Raw genomic sequence first — 20,915 nt, forward strand, 5'->3', positions numbered from 1 at the left:
GCTTAATTCCTTGAATAGTTGTAGAACTTCTATTCTCTAGTTTCGTAATTCGTTCATGACTTTCATTGCGAATGTTGTGAGCCCAGTACGTAATCAATATAGACTTGTGTTTAATACCTATGAGTCTCAGTCTAGAATATACTCTGCATGTTTATAAATAGCAAAGCTTCAGGTCTCTTAATCAGTCCATGAATACATGTCTCAGTATAGTAATGTTCAGTATTCCAGAGTTATGCATTACAACATGATCCTCAGTTCCTTGATACAATTGTTGAATGTTGAATACCTGTAAATGGGCATAAGGGGCCACAAATTTAGCATGGTTATACTTAGGTACAAGGCCACAGATTTAGCATGCTTATACTCAGGCACAAGGCCACAGATTTAGCATGCTTATACTCAGGCACAAGGCCACAGATTTATGATACTTATACTTACGTACAAGGCCACATATTTAGCATGCTCATAGTTAGGTTCAAGGAAACAGATTTTGCATACTTATACTTGGGCACAAGACCACAGATTATGTATGCACAATATATTGGGCCCAAGGCCACAGACCATGATTTTTAGTTAAACAACTGGTTCTCCATTCAGAATAGGGAGTATTCATATCTTTACTTCCTTTGTTCATTTCAGTTATCAGATATCAGAAATCAATTTCAGTTTCAGCACTCTTTACATGTGTATTGATTTGGGCTGCCCTTTACCCGAGCACCCCATTTACAGTTTTTATTTTAGTTGCTTTACATACCAATACATTTTAAATGTGTTAATGTCCTTTTTATTGCATGGTGGCCTGCATCTCGCAATGCAGGAAATGATTTACAGGTTGATAATTCTGCTCGCTAGGACTTGCTCGTATAAGCTGCTAGGTAACCACCACTTCCTTCAAGGCGTTATCACATCTTAGTCATTATATTATGTCAGTCAGTTGGGTATGCTGGGGACTTGTCACGGTTAGGAAGTTATCTTTTCAGTATACTTTAGAGGCTTTATAGACTATAGTTCAGTTAGTCAAATGTTAGCAGTCCTTCTTGTGTTAGCCTTTTCGACTACCTATTTATTCAGACTTTCAGATTTATATAGCACTTTGGCATTTATGATATTATAGTCAGACCTTTAATAGATCATCACGTGTTAGTATTATTTCTACACTTTTGTATGTTTTGATATCTCATGTTGATTCAGCCAGCCTATGGGTTCGCTCGATCACATGCAGTTAGGGACCGAGTGTCATGTTACGCCCAGGCCATAGTTCGGGGTGTGACAATCACAATCCTGGAATAGAAGCTGAATTACTCAAATCATGGCATAGAAGTCGAATCACAAGCCATATCATGATAGTCACCGTATTCATTAAGGATTATGTTCGTCATCCTATTATGGGGGTACATCAAGTCATTTCAGTTTTGGATATTGGGTTCACTTCTTTAAACAAGTTTCAAGTTCAAAACAATCCATTATAGAGCACTCAAATGAGATAGTCAAGCTTTTTAATTATCAAGTTTAAACATCCACGTGGCGTAATTCAAGTTCGAATACCAAAGCTTTATATCTCAATCTTCAATCATCCTTTAGAGAGGAAAACAATCATGAGTACGTATCTATAATATAGTACAAACAAGATTTAATGTGGCTTTTCCCTCACGCATACAAACCACAACCAAAGATTCATAAAAATCGTTCGAAAGAGTATGATCAAAATGAGACATACAAATCCCTTTATAGTCAAAATGATTTTTAAAAAGAGACATACCTCAAATCCCGCTAGAATGGTAGCAACAGAATTTCCAAGGTTCAAAAATCACTCTACAATAGGTTAATAATGACAAAGTTTAGAACTTTAACCAAATTCGAAGAGTTCCCACCCTTATCGCAAAACTAGGGCTTTTGGTGCCCAAAAACGTGTTCTTGAATCCCCCATAAAGCACCCATGGATTCTAATTGTTTCTAAAACCATACACTAGTCCCATCCCTCTAAATAACCTTAGTAAGAATCATAGAACATACCTTTAAGAAGTTTCCTAAAGTCTCCTTCAACTTCTCTTTCTTCGGTTTTCAAGAATCTATGATTTAAAGGATGAACTAGTTTTAATTTGATGTTAGATTGATGTTGTAATTATGGGAATTGATCAAGAACATACCTTATATGTTTTGGGGAGGTTTTAGGGTTGTTTCCTCTCAAAAATTTAACGTAGTGGGAATGAATATAACAAAGTTAGGCTTTTATAAAAATTTAGGAAAAATCACTTCAGGCATAAAATGGCTTTGTGCGGCGTCTGGGGCATCGCCCAAGGTGGCACGCATAGTATATCTATTTTGGCGGTGTCAAAATTTTGAGTTTCCTAGAAACTTGGCCTGAGGAGCCGCCCAAGGAAATGCCCAAGGCGCTGCGCACGCCTAATTTTTACACTACACTGACAATGTCCAGTAAAATAGACATAACTCCATGCACAGAGCTCCGTTGGATCTGGGTGACCTACCATTGGAGAGGTATTTCAAAGACCTAGAATTTAGTGAACAAAGTTTTCCCAAATTCCTAACAGAGTTTCAAGAAACTAGCTTAGAAGTGAGACCTACCACAATTTTGACGAGTTTGAGAATTCTTACGAACTTCACTATTTAGTTTGACTTCAAAACGACTGCGTATCACCCAAATTCATCCCAAATGGATTCATATAGCTAAAATATCATCTTATCACTAGTTTTACACATTCACACCTAACCCAAATTTGCGGGGTGTTACATTATCCCCCCCTCCCCCCTTAGGATCATTCGTCCCCGAATGAAAGTCATGGCCTAAGATTTTTTTCACTAAACCTCATGTACACAGAATTCTAAAGTTCTTGTACAAAGTGAGTTATCCTTTAAGGTAACATAAGACAACGATACATCAAACAAATTATTCAAGCCTAAACACAGGAGTGAGAGGTTCATACATCTAGTCTAAACTTTCGCAGGAACTAAATAACTGAAAGGTTCAACAAATACCTACAATAGGGAACAAATGAGGATATCCCTTTCTTATGTCCTCCTCAGCTTCCCAAGTAGCTTCTTCAGTATTATGACAATGCCACAGGACTTTAACCGAAGCCACATCTTTCGTTCTCAATCTCCTAACATGACTTTCCAAGACTTTAACAGGTTCTTCTTCATAAGACAACCCTTCGTTTATTTTAATCTCTTCGTGATTCAAGACATGAGAAGGATCAGGCTTGTATGATCTCAACATCAAAATGTGAAACACAGGATGCACAATAACCATCTCAGATGGTAACTTCAACTCGTAAGCCACTTTTCCAATTCTTCTCAAAATCTCGTAAGGTAAAATAAAATGAGGGCTAAGCTTACAATTTCTACCAAACCGCATAACTCTTTTCATTGGTGACAAATTTAGGAACACCTTGTTACCTACCGTAAACCCTAGCTCGTGACGTCGCATGCCCATATGTGACTTCTGTCGACGTCACACCCCAAATTTTGAGTGGCGTGACCAGCACATGATGCCAACCTAGGCCCGAGCGAATCACTCTAAATCTGAAGCTCTGGGGAGTAACTCCCAACTTAAGCCGATAAGGCCTACCTTCACACAGACAATACCAACAAGCTGGCGAGGCTGAAATCTGGATATATATAAATACTAACTATATCGCCTGAACTGGGCACTACCACATCCAAAATAAATATGCACGAGGAGCAAGCCGATGAGGTCAATTTGATCGTAAAAGCTACCGCATATCAGCGGACATATACAAGCCGACAAGGCTATCAGACAGACACGTTATTTACAGGACTCGTCCACAAGCCTTTAGGGAATGTGTGAATGTACTATACAATCTGTAATAAAAAAGGAGAGATTCCAAGGACCTGGAAACTCCGAACAAAAAGGGAGCTCACCAATCAGCTGTTATCAGATCTTGCCTACTGGGGAGGTCTATCAATCAGTTGATCAGTACGTGTAGGAATGAATGCAGTGCCCCCAGCAAAAAGGCCATCAGTACGAAAAATGTACCGAGTATGTAAGGCAAGATAACAACTGAAATGAAATAACAAGGCCCCATGCTACGGATATCTCGAAAGCATACGGAGGTACTTTACACAGGGTTGCCTCTCATCGAGGCAAGATAACATAATTCTATAGATATAACTCCGCGACTCAAGGTCGGCATAGATAACTCCATGACTCATAGGCCAGGTATAATCAACTCGCGCTGACCCGTAGGTCAGGTATAATCAACTCGATGACCCGTAGGTTAGGTATAATCCACTCCATTAACCTATCGCCTTACATCTGTTGTCGCCTTCATTCCAATCTTTTACCTTTCATTATCTTATTAACTCGCGATCACGATCTCGTCTTACAAAGTTTTCGTCCTACTTTATTATCCTTTCCTCTAATAATCCTTCTCTTTTCTTCGATCTCGATCCATAGTACTACATATTGGCCGTAATGTCGCTCTTATTAGAGTTTCTTCTTCTTTACAGACCCGATTAGTTTATTCAATTCAAACTACTCTCTTTATTTCTCTTTTTATTTCTACCTTATACGAATCCCTTTATTATGCTTACGTACGTACCTCTCATCTCGACGTACGCTTACCTCAGAGATTTCATCTATTGCTACACTTATCGAAGTTTCGCTTTCCATAATTCCTTCGTAACTCTTGTCCTTCACATGTCATTTCCCATTGAGTTAAATCTTTATTCTTTGGAATTAAACTTCACTGACTAAGGTTCCGTTGCGCTCGCTTTGTTATTTGCCCCATCATCAATCGTTACTGACAATTCATTGTTATGTCCTTTGTAATGTCCCACTCTTGAGCCATTACTATATATATTTCATAGATTGGAGATATTGTAGCCTTTAGTACCATCCATCATTACGTAGGAGTTCCATTATATCCTGGCTTAACATTTGGTGACTATACCCCTCATATGGTATTTCTTCCTTACTTTTCATGTAACATAACTATTCCTCGATGCACTTATCTTTCTTGATAATCACTTAACATCGATACCCATACTCTTTCATTTTATTATCTTGTATCTTTCTACTTCCGAACACTTCCTTTCTTCTCCAGTAATGAATCAAGTTGCATTCATATTCTTGTCGTTTATGGTTCCTTTAACTTCTCATCCCAAAGTCTGTTTCATCGTCGCCCGTTTCATATAACTTTGCATTCTTCATAGGCCATAATGCCATATATTCTCTTACACCGATCATCCTTTACAGATCAAGACGTTTAAAATGTTTCTTCCATTACTTCACGTTCTCTTTCATCCTTTTTCCATAACTTGGATTTACATTCTTTTTGCCACATCTTTATTCTTACCGGTGTTTTCTTATATCCCATGTGATACTAATTGAATAGCTCATGAGTATCCTTATAAGTAGTGTGAAGGGTGGAGTACTATCCGTTATCTTCCCCTTTATCATTACAATTATCATACGGGGACAACCGTCTTAACCCTCGAATTTACTTTGCGAACATTCTTCCCCTTAAAGTTTTGCTGATTATTCCTTTCAACTTTCTTTCCGAACTTATGTTGCCATTATCACTTCGACTCATGACCCATGTTATCCTTTTGAGTCCTTCGTTTCTCATTAGTAAGCACTTGTGGACATATTTTGTATTGTATTGAATCTACACTAACGTAAGGCGGTAGCTCATCACACCACTTCTATTCTTTTGCCAATACCGTCATTCGCCAAGCCCTTTCGTATTCCTCTCTCAATTCTTTCCTTAATACTCTTATCCTAGATCATCCTTGATCTTATCAGTATATTATCGTCATTTAATCCATGACTCTTCACAAATTTTCTCATATTCATGTCGTATCGCTGGCAATTTCGCCAATATGTTGTCGTCTTCTTATTCTTGACTATACAACCATTTCCTTGCATCCTTTTTCCTTAATTTCCACTTATAAAATAATTATTCCTTAATTATCGTGCTCATATCCAGTAGTCCTGTGTCTTATAGTCGTCCCTTTAACTTATATCCTTTACTTACTCCAAATTCTCTTTCTTAAGTTAAAATTACCACTTACATTAGCGTTCTTTTTCTCTCCTGGATACTTTCCTTCTATTCTCCAGCCTCTATTGTCGTCGCTAAATCTTATAACGAAGATTCCCATCATAATTTCTTTATCATGGTCTTATCCTCACTTAATTTCACAAACTTAAGTCTACTCTCCACATTTTACTTTAGACGTATTCAGCACTTGCTAACTACTCAGTATAACATTCAGTAACTTGTTCTGGTATCGCATTCCCATCTTAACTTCTTTAGAGTATCATTACTCGATTTAATTCCCAAATATTGCAAGAAAATATATCTTTCCTCCATCAAAGGTCATTCTAGTTACCATGCCTTATAGGTTCGGATTACTCATTCCTAAATCGCTTCCTTTCCCTTTTTTTTCGTTTATCCAATATTTCTTTTCTTCCTCCCATTGCACGTCTTAATCGCTCACTCTTGATTATTTTCCCTATTTTGGGGTAGCTTGGGATGTTAAGAGGTCACTTTGGAGAGCTTGGGGAGAGCTTAGGGTTCAGTTTTGAAGACAAATGAAGCCCCAAGTCGAGCACCTCAATTTATAACATATCACAATTTCAGCCGACACCATTTCCATGGACCGGGGAAACCAACTATGGATATTCCTCCTTCGGATCTTCCGACGAAATGTATTCTTTCCGATCCAATCGACTCCAAACTTTCACATCCTTTACTAAACATGTTTACAATCATATATTTACCCTTTCCTTTACTCCAATTAATTTCCCCTTCTTTTTCTTTACACTCTTTCCATATCAATCATAGCAATCTTCCTTTGCATACCCATTTCTTATTTAATTCAGAATTCAAGGGGATATCCTTCCTAATCCATCATCTTAATGCGTCGAAGGGATTTCAAGTTATTATCTTCCTCGATTCCTTATTCATAAACACACTCAAAACTCTTCCCTTCTTTCATCATAAAAAAAAAAAACACTCCTACTTTGCCTTTCTTCTTATTTTCTCATTGCACCATCTTACTATTCACCCTTCCTCATTTAAGGTCGCTTCTTAACTTCTACGCTTAAGAACTGGTCATCAACTCCTTTTTTTTCGACCATTCATTATTAAGTCATATTCGTCTTGCCATAACATTTTTCACCCTTTTAAAATGCACAAGAATCTCATGGCGTCTCTTAAATTTTAGAAAAATTTCGGTAGAGTTTCCCCTGTAATTCTCACTATCTGAAACCTGCACGCAGCCCAGAAATTACGTCCAATGCCTCACAGGGCCAAATATATATATAAACTACAACTTATCCACACAGAGCTATCAATGTCGAGTAAAAGTGCGACGTAGTAAAGCTTACCTCATGTAGCGCATCTGCAGATCCTTCTTTACAGCTTCGAGCCATAGCATCTAACTTTTATTAACCTATTCCCTTAGATTTTCCTCGTCGCAATTACAGGACACTTATTTCTTTACTAATTCTTTCAACTTCCTTTATCCGCAATCTTACAAGTCGAATTCATCCTTAGGTTAAACCTTATTCGATTCTCCCATCTTTCTTTACAATAGACATATCTCGATTAGTCATACTATCCCCTTTTTCAATATAACAGTCTCCATTACTTAATCAATAACCACAAACTTTAACTCATTGTCTAGTCGTAATCTTCAACTTTTACTTTTTCTTAATATCGACTCCTTACTTCTTTCCTCGAACAAAGTATTAACTTTACCCATTATCGCCGACACATTTTACAAATATTTCAGAAGTATACTCATTGCATGGTAGCATTTAATCAAAACCATAACTTTACCTCCCTTTGTCTCCACAGAATACATAACCCAAAATGGATTCGTCTCATATGAGTACTTAGTCCCATAGCCCCCGAATCACTAGTCATCTCTCCCGCAGAAGCCATCTTTCAGCTATAAAACAATCAATGGTTAGTAGAATGAATCTTATTTCTTAAGAATTGGTTCTATCGCACGATCTAAGATATGAAAATAATGTAACCATCCTAAATGCCCTGTAGCCTCCCAATTATAAATATGGCGCGCAACACATTCATAAGTGAGATTCTACTAGACATGGCGTGTAGACAACCCTAGGATAAAACTGCTCTGATACCAAGTTTGTCACACCCCAAATCTGGAGTGGAATGACCGGCACTCGATGTCAAACTAGGCTCGAGTGAACCACTCTAAATCTGAAGCTCTGGGGAGTAACTCCCAACTTAAGCCGATAAGGCCTACCGCACACAGACAATACCAATAAGCTGGCGAGGCCGAAATCTAGATATATATAAATACTGACTATATTGTGTGAACTGGGCACTTCCACATCAAAAATACATATACACAACTGAGCAAGCCGACGAGGCTGCTATGATCGTACAAAGCCAGCAGTATCCAAGCAGACATATACAAGCCGACAAGGCTATCACACAGTCACACTATTTACAGGACTCGTCTACAAGCCTCTAGGGAATGTATGACTGTACCATACAATCTGTAATAAAAAAGGAGAGACTCCAAGGACCACCTGGAAACTCCGAACAAAAAGGGAGCTCACCAATCAGCTAATATCAGATCCTTCCTATTGGGGAGGTCAATCAATCTGTCGATCGGTACCTGCAGGCATAAATGCAGCGCCCCCAGCAAAAGGGACGTCAGTACGAACAATGTACCGAGTATGTAAGGCAAGATAACGACTGAAATGAAATAACAAGCTGTACTCTGGATATCTCAAGAAAGCATCTGGAGGTACTCTACTTGGGTTGCCTCTCATCTGAGGCAAGATAACACAATTCTATAGATATAACTCCATGACTCGAAGGTCAGGCATAGATAACTCCATGACTCTTAGGCCAGGTATAATCAACTCCATGACCCGTACGTCAGGTACAATCAACTCCATGACCAGTAGCTCAGGTAACAACTCCACGACCATAGGTTAGGTATAATCCACTCCATGGCTCATTGGCCAGGCAACAACTCCATGGCTCATAGGCCAGGCATATACAAACATATAATGATAACTTGAAGGCAACATAATAGCCTATAAACAACATGTACACTAGTTATTCCTTTTGTCATTCTATTATCTTATATAACCCAACTATTCTTATACTCGTCCTAAACTGGAGAGGATTATTACAATAGGGTTATGGTAAACCGAATGTGATCTTCATGAATTGCACATCTTGGTACGAATAGTCAAAGGTGGCTCAATAGTAGAAATCATGCCAGTGAAAAGAAGATATAGCCTTAACATACCTAGATAATTTCCTTCTCAATCCACAACAAAACTTAACATAATCCTCTTGCGTCTACAATAAGTGAAATGATATCGTCATCAACATATAAGGTCATGACTATCGTATTTCGCTAATCTTATAACCTACGGAAAAACGGGCAGCATTTCCCCTGTTTATACTACTTCCCAAACGACACCAAAGGTCATCAACAGCCCAACAATAAAAACAACAACCAACAATAGCAACAACTACAATATAATCCAATATAAACCACTTCGATTACTTTAAGAATCATATCGAGCGGCAAGCTCGTTTAACGGATAACAAAACGCAATTCGAACCCAATTTCTTCTTTCATATTGCAGTCCACACCCTTCATGACATTATACTTATGTTTACCATATCCTTTTCCACCCAAAACATCATAAAGATAATCTCTAAACAGTCCATATGTTTTAATTCTTCAACTTTCACTTCCGAGTCCTAGTTTACATGTTTTCCTTTTTCACTTCCTTTAATTAAAACATGAATAATCTTAACAACAATAGCGACAATATAGTCAGGTTATATTCCATAATTTCCAGCAATTAGAAACCATATTTACATCTTCAAAACAGTCCAACAAACAACAACAAAAAAACTACGATTTTTGGAAAAAACTGGGCAGCACTTTTCCTATATGTTTCGCTTCCCCTCCAATTTAAATCAACACCAAAACAATAAGAAAAATATCAACAATATAATATCCAAGTTATTCCTTCAATTTCCAGCCATAAAATACCACAAGAACACAACCCCAAAATAGTCCACAAGAAGACAACAACACCTCATGCTATTTCAACCACTAGCTTGTAGTTTTCATTCAAACAACTCAACCAACATTTGAATAAACTTAAGCACAAGAAAATAGATAATATACTTACCTTATACAGCTACTGCAACTCGAAATCCCAGCATCCCTTAGTTCACAACAACCTTTAATGTCACCCCAACACTATAGAAGCTTTATCTCTCACCTAAGCTCATCTTTAATGTAAATCTTTAATGAAAACAGTTGGATTTGCACTTGGATCTTCATGAACTTGTTAGAGAAGGTTTTGGGAGAGTTTAGGGTGAGAGAGGGGGTAAAAAAATGATTGAAAAAAATAGATTTCCGTTATATATTTTCTGATTTTTATTGTTCACTCCGCGTCACCGTTCACCCGCGTTAGCATCGTTCACCTCGTACTGTTCAGCTAGTGGAATTATTTCAGGGGCTTGCTTTTTTCCATCATTTTTTTATGGATGGTCTCATCCCCGAGCCTACATTAACCAACTTACGATATAAACGATGCAAAAAAATTTCGAGGTGTAATAGTTAACTCAGAGCTGTCTTGAGTCGTTGCACAATAAGGTTCACCTTCTCGATTGCTTCATGAACTGAGTCAAGACGCAGTAGCTCTACTTTAGTCAGTTTAAGGTGCCATTTGAATACTTTCTTGATAATTATTGTTGTAAGAAAACTCGACAAGAGGTAGATGCTCATCCCAATTACCCCCAAAGTCAATGGCGCACACTCTTCGCACAAGTTTTCCGGAATCCTATGCAATCTAACTATCTCTTTTAGATATAACTTGGAGTACTTCGCCGTGGTATCTGCCATCTTCACAGGAAGAAAATGGGTGAACTTTGTGAGTCTATTGTCACACCCTAATTTCCGATAGGGTATGATGGGCACCCGACCCTTACCTAGGGCCGAGCGAACCCGCTGACTATCATAATGTCCATAACCAGACTGGGCCCACAAAACATAACATACGCACGTAATGAAAATTTTTCAGAAAACAAACATGCCTTTCGTTTTTTTTTTTTCAAACCAAATAAAATCTGCAATAGTATAAAATCTATAATATAAGGCACAACAAAGACTTCGGCTTATATAGCCGCTTGCCAAACACATCGGTAGCATAATGCATACAAACACACCGGCTTACGTAGCCGCTTACAAAAAGACATCTCATATCATACAATCGACACCGTCCGCAAAGTCTCTATCATAACTTCGAACACCATACAAAAGCACTCGACTCGGCAAAGACTCCGGAGGAAATGGAGCTCGCCAATCCAAATGAGCATCTTCCCCGCTAACATCACCTACTCATCCGTGGGTACCGCGTGCATGAAACGCAACCCCGAAGAAAGGGGGGTCGACGAAATATGTACCGAGCATGTAAAGCATAGCATACATCAAACGAGGTCATAACCAAAGTAGGGAATACGTAAAGTGAAGTCATAACAACCCAACTACCCAAGTACTTACATCCGACACACAAATCATACATACTCATACCGAACGCATCATAATCCGTCACATGGAATGACATTAACCGATGTGGGATTTGCCTCATCATCGGTGATCAAACTCATCATATCATCATACATCATCACATATCAAATACGGTCCATAGGACCCGGCGGACAGAACGTGGTCGCCACCCTATCCGGCGCCACAACACAAAGATAACACCGAAGTTTCAAATCTCCGTATCCCCGAACACAACACATCATCACAACACATCATAAGCCATATCACAAAGATAACTCCATAAACGGAACCCGGCCCTATGGCGAGGTCTCGGAACCGTAACACAAGATAACACCGAGTATATCATAGTGCGCACGATCATATACCGGCCCGGATCCGGTGAAAGAGGTAACACGAACGCACGAGCAGATCGTAAGTAACCACACGCATATCGTACATCATCACGGACTCAACCGAATGATCAAAACGAACCCCTTTTTTTGAAAATCCAAAACCAAAGTTTTCTCCCGAATCTCGCTCGGGACATATCAAACCGAACTTCAGAAACCGTTGTTACGTATCAAAATCATGGGCATAAAATCCTTATTTCCAACTCGACAGAAAAATAAATAATCATAGTGAAGAAAATATTAAATTTTTCGAAAAATCCATAAAGGTAGCATAGAAAGGCCGCGGGCCCCACGGACGGGTGCCGACCCCCGTCCGAGCCCGACTACGAGGGGTAGGGGAGAGTGATGCCTTATGAACTTACATATTATGTTTTGGGGCGTTTCGAGGTCGTATGCAAAAGTTACGGACGTTCGTAGTTTCGGAGTCGTTTAGGCATATATCTTTTAGAAACAAAACTCTTTTGAAACAAAACTCTTTTGAAAATATAACTCTTTTGTAACCTTGAAATTTAAGCATACAAAAGACGTAAGGATCATAACTCGACCGCATTAAGGATACGAATATCAAGAAACATATAAGAATCGCTTACGCAAAGATTTCAAACTCAATCATATCCAAGACATACGGACCATACTAAGGATGCCAACAACATCAAAGCAAACACGAATCACAAACATACTCGAAATTTATGAATGGAATTTCCCCGAGGCACAAATCATGTCATACCTTAGTTTCGTCTAAGACATGCCAAAAAGAAAAGAAGGGTAAGCTTCACATACCTGGTTTGCTTCCTAGGCTAATCCAAACTCAAACCTCGGCTGCTCAAAATCTACAATAACATCAATAGGCATCGAACATTAGTCATACGCGCTAAAGAATCCAATTCCAAACCATTACTTTATCTACAGAATTTTGGGCAGCACTTCCCCTATAACTTGGACGCCCCCGAGAATTTAACTCGGCCAAATCGTCAACAACAATACCAACAACCATTTCAGCAACATCAATAAGTAATTTCAAACGCATTCTAACACTAACAAGTCATTTCCACATACTTCGACAACATTCCAATTATATCTTAACTACATATTTCCAAACTAATATCAACGATCGCATATCTTCGATCCAACATTTAACAACGTTATTACAATTCAAACCTTTCAAACACAAATCAATAACATTTCTTAAGGTTCTAAATCAGCCCACCAACAATTACAACACCAACTTGGCACATTAAACTCTCATTTACATCATTGCATTCATGACAACAACAACCAAAATACACTAAATAAAACTTGTTCTTCACTTCCTTTCCACACTACACATGCACGGCCACCACACAACATCACCCCATACACATATATTTTTCATGACTTCCACTCAATTCTACACACTACAACAATCATACAAACATGTTAAATACCATTAATTCTTCACCCCCTACAACACACACATACACACGGTTACACACACACACTCACGGCTGCCCCTCAACATGCATGTTTTCATGATTTTCTTTTCATTCCCACACTTCACAACACCTACAAACCATCCACAACATAAGAAAAATGAGATGGAACCTTACCTTCTTCCTCCACCTTTTCTCACGGCCAAAGCTTGTTTGTGCAACAATAAGGCTTTGCTTGCTTCCACCAACTACTTCATGATGCTTAGGACCTTCCAAGGAGTAGAAAACCTAGAAGAGAAGAATTTTTTATGACCAATATCTCTCTCTCTCTCCTCTCTCTCCCTCTCGGTTTTTTTTTCTTTTTCTCTTTCTTCAACATGGCCGAATGGCCTTTCTTGAATTCTTCTCCAAGTTTCTCGATTTTTCTAGGCAACAAATGATAAAATGACTAATCCACACACACATATAATTCACCCACATGGCCCTATGGCCCACACACACACACACATGGCCGGCCACCTTGGCCATTTTTTCAAATAATGGCCAACTTTCCATAATTCATCTTTTGGTCCCAAAATTCTTCCAACTTTCATTCTCTCATTTTTCCTTATTCCAATCTTACCCTTAACACTCCATACCAACAAAGAATGAATATGCAACTTATGCATTGAGACAAAATCAACAAAACCGGAAATTAAAGGTCTTGTCCATAACTCGTCGCAACCAACTTAGAATATTCCAACGTACGAAGTACGGGGTGTAACATCCTTTCCCCCTTTAGAACATTCGTCCTCGAATGTTCAACTAGTCTCATAAAACATCATAAGGATCTCGGGTTAAACTTTTCCTTCTTACTCTTGTCTTAATCTCACTCTTACTATCGGCACGACCTTTCAAGTCGTATCACACACATATCTCATTCTCTTTTCATTTCTGGAAAAATTTCGGCAGAGTTTCTTCTATATTTCTTATTATCTCAAACCTGCACGCAGGAAATACCAACAACGCCTCACAGGGCCAACATATGTACATATATCATATCATATCGCAGCCACACAGGGCTCCCAATATCATCAACAATACACAAACGATAAACATACCTCGTATGCCCAACTCAAACGGTACCCGTTACACTTTCTTATTTACTTTCCCCTTTAGTCTTCAACTTGTATTTCAATCGCAACTCCCATATCTTTCCCAACATATATTTTCATACCTTTGCTTACCCGCGTACTTTGTGACTTCCAACATCGTCACTCACTTCCTTCTGTCGTTGTCATTCTTCAGCTGCAATCACAAATCCGGGTAAGGAGTCCCATCTCCTATGACTTGGCTCTACGGCACGATCTCGTATATGAAAGAAGAGTAACCATCCTAAATGCCCCGTAGCCTCCTGTTTATAAATGTGGCGCGCAACACACCATAAACAAGACTCTACTGGACACGACTTTGCGTACAACCCCTAGGACAAACCGCTCGATACCACTTTGTCACACCCTAATTTCCGATAGGGTATGATGGGCACCCGACCCTTACCTAGGGCCGAGCGAACCCGCTGACTAACGTAACACTCATAACCATACCGGGCCCACAAAACAAAACATACACACGTAATGAAAATTTTTCGTAAAACAAACATGCCTTTCGTTTTTTTTTTTTTCAAACCAAATAAAATCTCGCAATAGTATAAAATCTATAATATAAGGCATAACAAAGACTTCGGCTTATATAGCCGCTTGCCAAACACATCGGTAGCATAATACATACAAACACACCGGCTTACGTAGCCGCTTACAAAACAGACGATATCATACACACGACACCGTCGCAAAGTCTCTATCATAACTTCGAACACCATACAAAAGCACTCGACTCGGCAAAGACTCGGAGGAAATGGAGCTCGCCAATCCACCGGAGCATCTTCTCGCTAACATCACCTACTCATCCGTGGGTACCGCGTGGCATGAAACGCAGCCCCCGAAGAAAGGGGGTCGAAAGACGGAATATGTACCGAGCATGTAAAGCATAGCATACATCAAACGAGGTCATAACCAAAGGAGTAGGAAATACGTAAAGTGAAGTCATAACAACCCAATTACCTAAGTACTTACATCCGACACACACAAATTAAACATACTCATACCGAACCCATCATAATCTGTCATATGGAATGACATTAACCGATGTGGGATTTGCCTCATCATCGGTGATCAAACTCATCATATCATCATACATCATCACATATCAAATACGGTCCATAGGACCCGGCGGACAGAACGTGGTCGCCACCCTATCTGGCGCCACAACACAAGATAACACCGTGTTTCAAATCTCCGTATCCCCGAACACAACACATCATCACAACACATCATAAGCCATATCACAAAGATAACTCCATAAACGGAACCCGGCCCTATGGCGAGGTCTCGGGAACCGTAACACAAGATAACACCGAGTATATCATAGTGCGCACGATCATATACCGGCCCGGATCCGGTGAAAGAGGTAACACGAACGCACGAGCGGATCGTAAGTAACCACACGCATATCGACATCATCACGGACTCAACCGAATGATCAAAACGAACCCCTTTTTTTTGAAAATCCAAAACCATAGTCAAATAGTTTTCTCCCGAATCTCGCTCGGGACATATCAAACCGAACCTCGAAACCGTTGGTACGTATCAAAATCATGGGCATAAAATCCTTATTTCCAACTCGACGATAAATAAATAATCATAGTGAAGAAAATATTAAATTTTTCGAAAAATCCATAAAGGTAGCATAGAAAGGCCGCGGGCCCCACGGACGGGTGCCGACCCCCGTCCGAGCCCGACTACGAGGGGTAGGGGAGAGTGATGTCTTATGAACTTACATATTATGTTTTGGGGCGTTTCGAGGTCGTATGCAAAAGTTACGGACGTTCGTAGTTTCGGAGTCGTTTTTGCATATATCTTTTAAAACAAAACTCTTTTGAAACAAAACTCTTTTGAAAATATAACTCTTTTGCAACCTTGGAGATTTAAGCATACAAAAGACGTAAGGATCATAACTCGACCGCTTTAAGGATACGAATATCAAGAAACATATAAGAATCACTTACGCAAAGATTTCAAACTCAATCATATCCAAGACATACGGACCATACTAAGGATGCCAACAACATCAAAGCAAACACGAATCACAAACATACTCGAAATTTATGAATGGAATTTCCCCGAGGCACAAATCATGTCATACCTTAGTTCCGTCTAAGACATGCCAAAAAGAAAAGAAGGGTAAGCTTCACATACCTGGTTTGCTTCCTAGGCTAATCAAAACTCAAACCTCGTCTTCTCAAAATCTACAATAACATCAATAGGCATCGAACATTAGTCATACGCGCTAAAGAATCCAATTCCAAACCATTACTTTATCTACGAAATTTTGGGCGCACTTCCCCTATAACTTGGACGCCCCGAGAATTTAACTCGGCCAAATCGTCAACAACAATACCAACAACCATTTCAACAACATCAATAAGTAATTTCAAACGCATTCTAACACTAACAAGTCATTTCCACATACTTCAACAACATTCCAACAACTTAACTACATATTTCCAAACTAATATCAACGATCGCATATTCGAATAACAATTCAAACCTTTCAAACACAAATCAATAACATTTCTTAAGGTTCTAAATCAGCCCACCAACCATTACAACACCAACTTGGCACATTAAACTCTCATTTACATCATTACATTCATGACAACAACAACCAAAATACACTAAATAAAACTTGTTCTTCACTTCCTTTCCACACTACACATGCACGGCCACCACACAACATCACCCCATACACATATATTTTTCATGACTTCCACTCAATTCTACACACTACAACAATCATACAAACATGTTAAATACCATTAATTCTTCACCCCCTACAACACACACATACACACGGTTACACACACACACTCACGGCCGCCCCTCAACATGCATGTTTTCATGATTTTCTTTTCATTCCCACACTTCACAACACCTACAAACCATCCACAACATAAGAAAAATGAGATGGAACCTTACCTTCTTCCTCCACCTTTTCTCACGGCCAAGCTTGTTTATGCAACAATAAGGCTTTGCTTGCTTCCACCAACTACTTCATGATGCTTAGGACCTTCCAAGGAGTAGAAAACCTAGAAGAGAAGAATTTTTCATGACCAATATCTCTCTCTCTCTCCTCTCTCCCTCTCGGTTTTTTTTTCTTTTCTCTCTTCTTCAACATGGCCGAATGGCCTTTCTAAGTTCTTCTCCAAGTTTCTCGATTTTTCTTAAGGCAACAAATGATAAAATGACTAAGTCATCACACACACATAATTCACCCACATGGCCCTATGGCCCACACACACACACACATGGCCGGCCACCTTGGCCATTTTTTTCAAATAATGGCCAACTTTCCATAATTCATCTTTTGGTCCCAAAATTCTTCCAACTTTCATTCTCTCATTTTTCCTTATTCCAATCTTACCCTTAACACTTCACACCCGCAAAAATGAATATGCAACTTATGCACTGAGACAAAATCAACAAAACCGGAAATTAAAGGTCTTGTCCATAACTCGTCGCAACCAACTTAGAATATTCCAACGTACGAAGTACGGGGTGTAACATCCTTTCCCCCTTTAGAACATTCGTCCTCGAATGTTCAACTAGTCTCATAAAACATCATAAGGATCTCGGGTTAAACTTTTCCTTCTTACTCTTGTCTTAATCTCACTCTTACTATCGGCACGACCTTTCAAGTCGTATCACACACATATCTCATTCTCTTTTCATTTCTGGAAAAATTTCGGCAGATTCTTCTATATTTCTTACTATCTCAAACTCGCACGCGTAAAATACCAACAACGCCTCACAGGGCCAACATATGTACATATATCATATCATATCGCAGCCACACAGGGCTCCCAATATCATCAACAATACACAAACGATAAACATACCTCGTATGCCCAACTCAAACGGTACCTGTTACACTTTCTTATTTGCTTTCCCCCTTTAGTCTTCAACTTGTATTTCAATCGCAACTTCAATATCTTTCCCAACATATATTTTCATACCTTTGCTTACCCGCGTACTTTGTGACTTCCAACATCGTCACTCACTTCCTTCTGTCAGTGTCATTCTTCAGCTGCAATCACAAATCCGGGTAAGGAGTCCCATCTCCTATGACTTGGCTCTACGGCACGATCTCAGATATGAAAGAAGAGTGACCATCCTAAATGCCCCGTAGCCTCCTGTTTATAAATGTGGCGCGCAACACACCATAAACAGGACTCTACCGGACACGACTTTGCTGACAACCCCTAGGACAAACTGCTCTGATACCACTTTGTCACACCCTAATTTCCGATAGGGTATGATGGGCACCCGACCCTTACCTAGGGCCGAGCGAACCCGCTGACTAACGTAACACTCATAACCATACTGGGCCCACAAAACAAAACATACACACGTAATGAAAATTTTTCAGAAAACAAACATGCCTTTCGTTTTTTTTTTTTTCAAACCAAATAAAATCTGCAATCGTATGAAAACTAATATAAGGCATAACAAAGCTTCGGCTTATATAGCCACTTGCCAAACACATCGGTAGCATAATGCATACAAACACACCGCTTACGTAGCCGCTTACAAAACAGACATCCGACATACACAATCGACACCGTTCGCAAAGTCTCTATCATAACTTCGAACACCATACAAAAGCACTCGACTCGGCGGACTCCGAGGAAATGGAGCTCGCCAATCCGGTGGAGCATCTTCCTCGCTAACATCACCTACTCATCCGCGGGTACCGCGTGGCATGAAACGCAGCCCCCGAAGAAAGGGGGGTCGACGAAATATGTACCGAGCATGTAAAGCATAGCATACATCAACGAGGTCATAACCAAAGTAGGAAATACAGAAAGTAAAGTCGTAACAACCCAATTACCTAAGTACTTACATCCGACACACACAAATTAAACATACTCATACCGAACCCATCATAATCATCATATGGAATGACATTAACCGATGTGGGATTTGCCTCATCATCGGTGATCAAACTCATCATATCATCATACATCATCACATATCAAATACGGTCCATAGGACCGTGCGGACGAACGTGGTCGCCACCCTATCTGGCGCCACAACACAAAGATAACACCGTAAGTTTCAAATCTCCGTATCCCCGAACACAACACATCATCACAACACATCATAAGCCATATCACAAAGATAACTCCATAAACGGAACCCGGCCCTATGGCGAGGTCTCGGAACCGTAACACAAGATAACACCGCAGTATATCATAGTGCGCACGATCATATACCGGCCCGGATCCGGTGAAAGAGGTAACACGAACGCACGAGCATCGTAAGTAACCACACGCATATCGTACATCATCACGTACTCAACCGAATGATCAAAACCAACCCTTCTTTTTGAAAATCCAAAATCATAGTTTTCTCCCGAATCTCGCTCGGGACATATCAAACCGAACCTCAGAAACCGTTGTTACGTATCAAAATCATGGGCATAAAACCCTTATTACCAACTCGACAGATAAATAAATAATCATAGTGAAGAAAATATTAAATTTTTCGAAAAATCCATAAAGGTAGCATAGAAAGGCCGCGGGCCCCACGGACGGGTGCCGACCCCCGTCCGAGCCCGACTACGAGGGGTAGGGGAGAGTGATGTCTTATGAACTTACATATTATGTTTTGGGGCGTTTCGAGGTCGTATGCAAAAGTTACGGACGTTCGTAGTTTCGGAGTCGTTTTTGCATATATCTTTTAAAACAAAACTCTTTTAAAACAAAACTCTTTTGAAAATATAACTCTTTTGTAACCTTGGAAATTTAAGCGTACAAAAGACGTAAGGATCATAACTCGACCGCATTAAGGATACGAATATCAAGAAACATATAAGAATCACTTACGCAAAGATTTCAAACTCAATCATGTCCAAGACATACGGACCATACTAAGGATGCCAACAACATCAAAGCAAACACGAATCACAAACATACTCGAAATTTATGAATGGAATTTCCCCGAGGCACAAATCATGTCATACCTTAGTTTCGTCTAAGACATGCCAAAAAGAAAAGAAGGGTAAGCTTCACATACCTGGTTTGCTTCCTAGGCTAATCCAAACTCAAACCTCAGCTGCTCAAAATCTACGATAACATCAATAGGCATCGAACATTAGTCATACGCGCTAAAGAATCCAATTCCAAACCATTACTTTATCTACAGAATTTTGGGCAGCACTTCCCCTATAACTTGGACGCCCCCGAGAATTTAACTCGGCCAAATCGTCAACAACAATACCAACAACCATTTCAAAGAACATCAATAAGTAATTTCAAACGCATTCTAACACTAACAAGTCATTTCCACATACTTCAACAACATTCCAACTTAACTACATATTTCCAAACTAATATCAACGATCGCATATTCGAATAACAATTCACACCTTTCAAACACAAATCAAT

At 39.5% G+C, this 20,915-nt stretch overlaps 1 protein-coding gene across 1 annotated transcript; it reads right to left on the minus strand.

Annotated features, from left to right (window-relative positions):
- Window positions 1–2,817: 2,817 nt before the first annotated feature.
- LOC132047453 (uncharacterized) lies at window positions 2,818–3,385 on the minus strand. The gene is made up of 2 exons (XM_059438494.1): window positions 2,995–3,385; window positions 2,818–2,915 (listed from the first exon to the last, which is right to left on the minus strand). Exons 1-2 carry the CDS (start codon window positions 3,383–3,385, stop codon window positions 2,818–2,820), a joined length of 489 nt encoding a protein of 162 aa, XP_059294477.1.
- Window positions 3,386–20,915: the final 17,530 nt, after the last annotated feature.

The sequence above is a fragment of the Lycium ferocissimum genome, chromosome 2, assembly GCF_029784015.1.
Source record: "Lycium ferocissimum isolate CSIRO_LF1 chromosome 2, AGI_CSIRO_Lferr_CH_V1, whole genome shotgun sequence".
Classification (NCBI taxonomy): Eukaryota; Viridiplantae; Streptophyta; class Magnoliopsida; order Solanales; family Solanaceae; genus Lycium; species Lycium ferocissimum.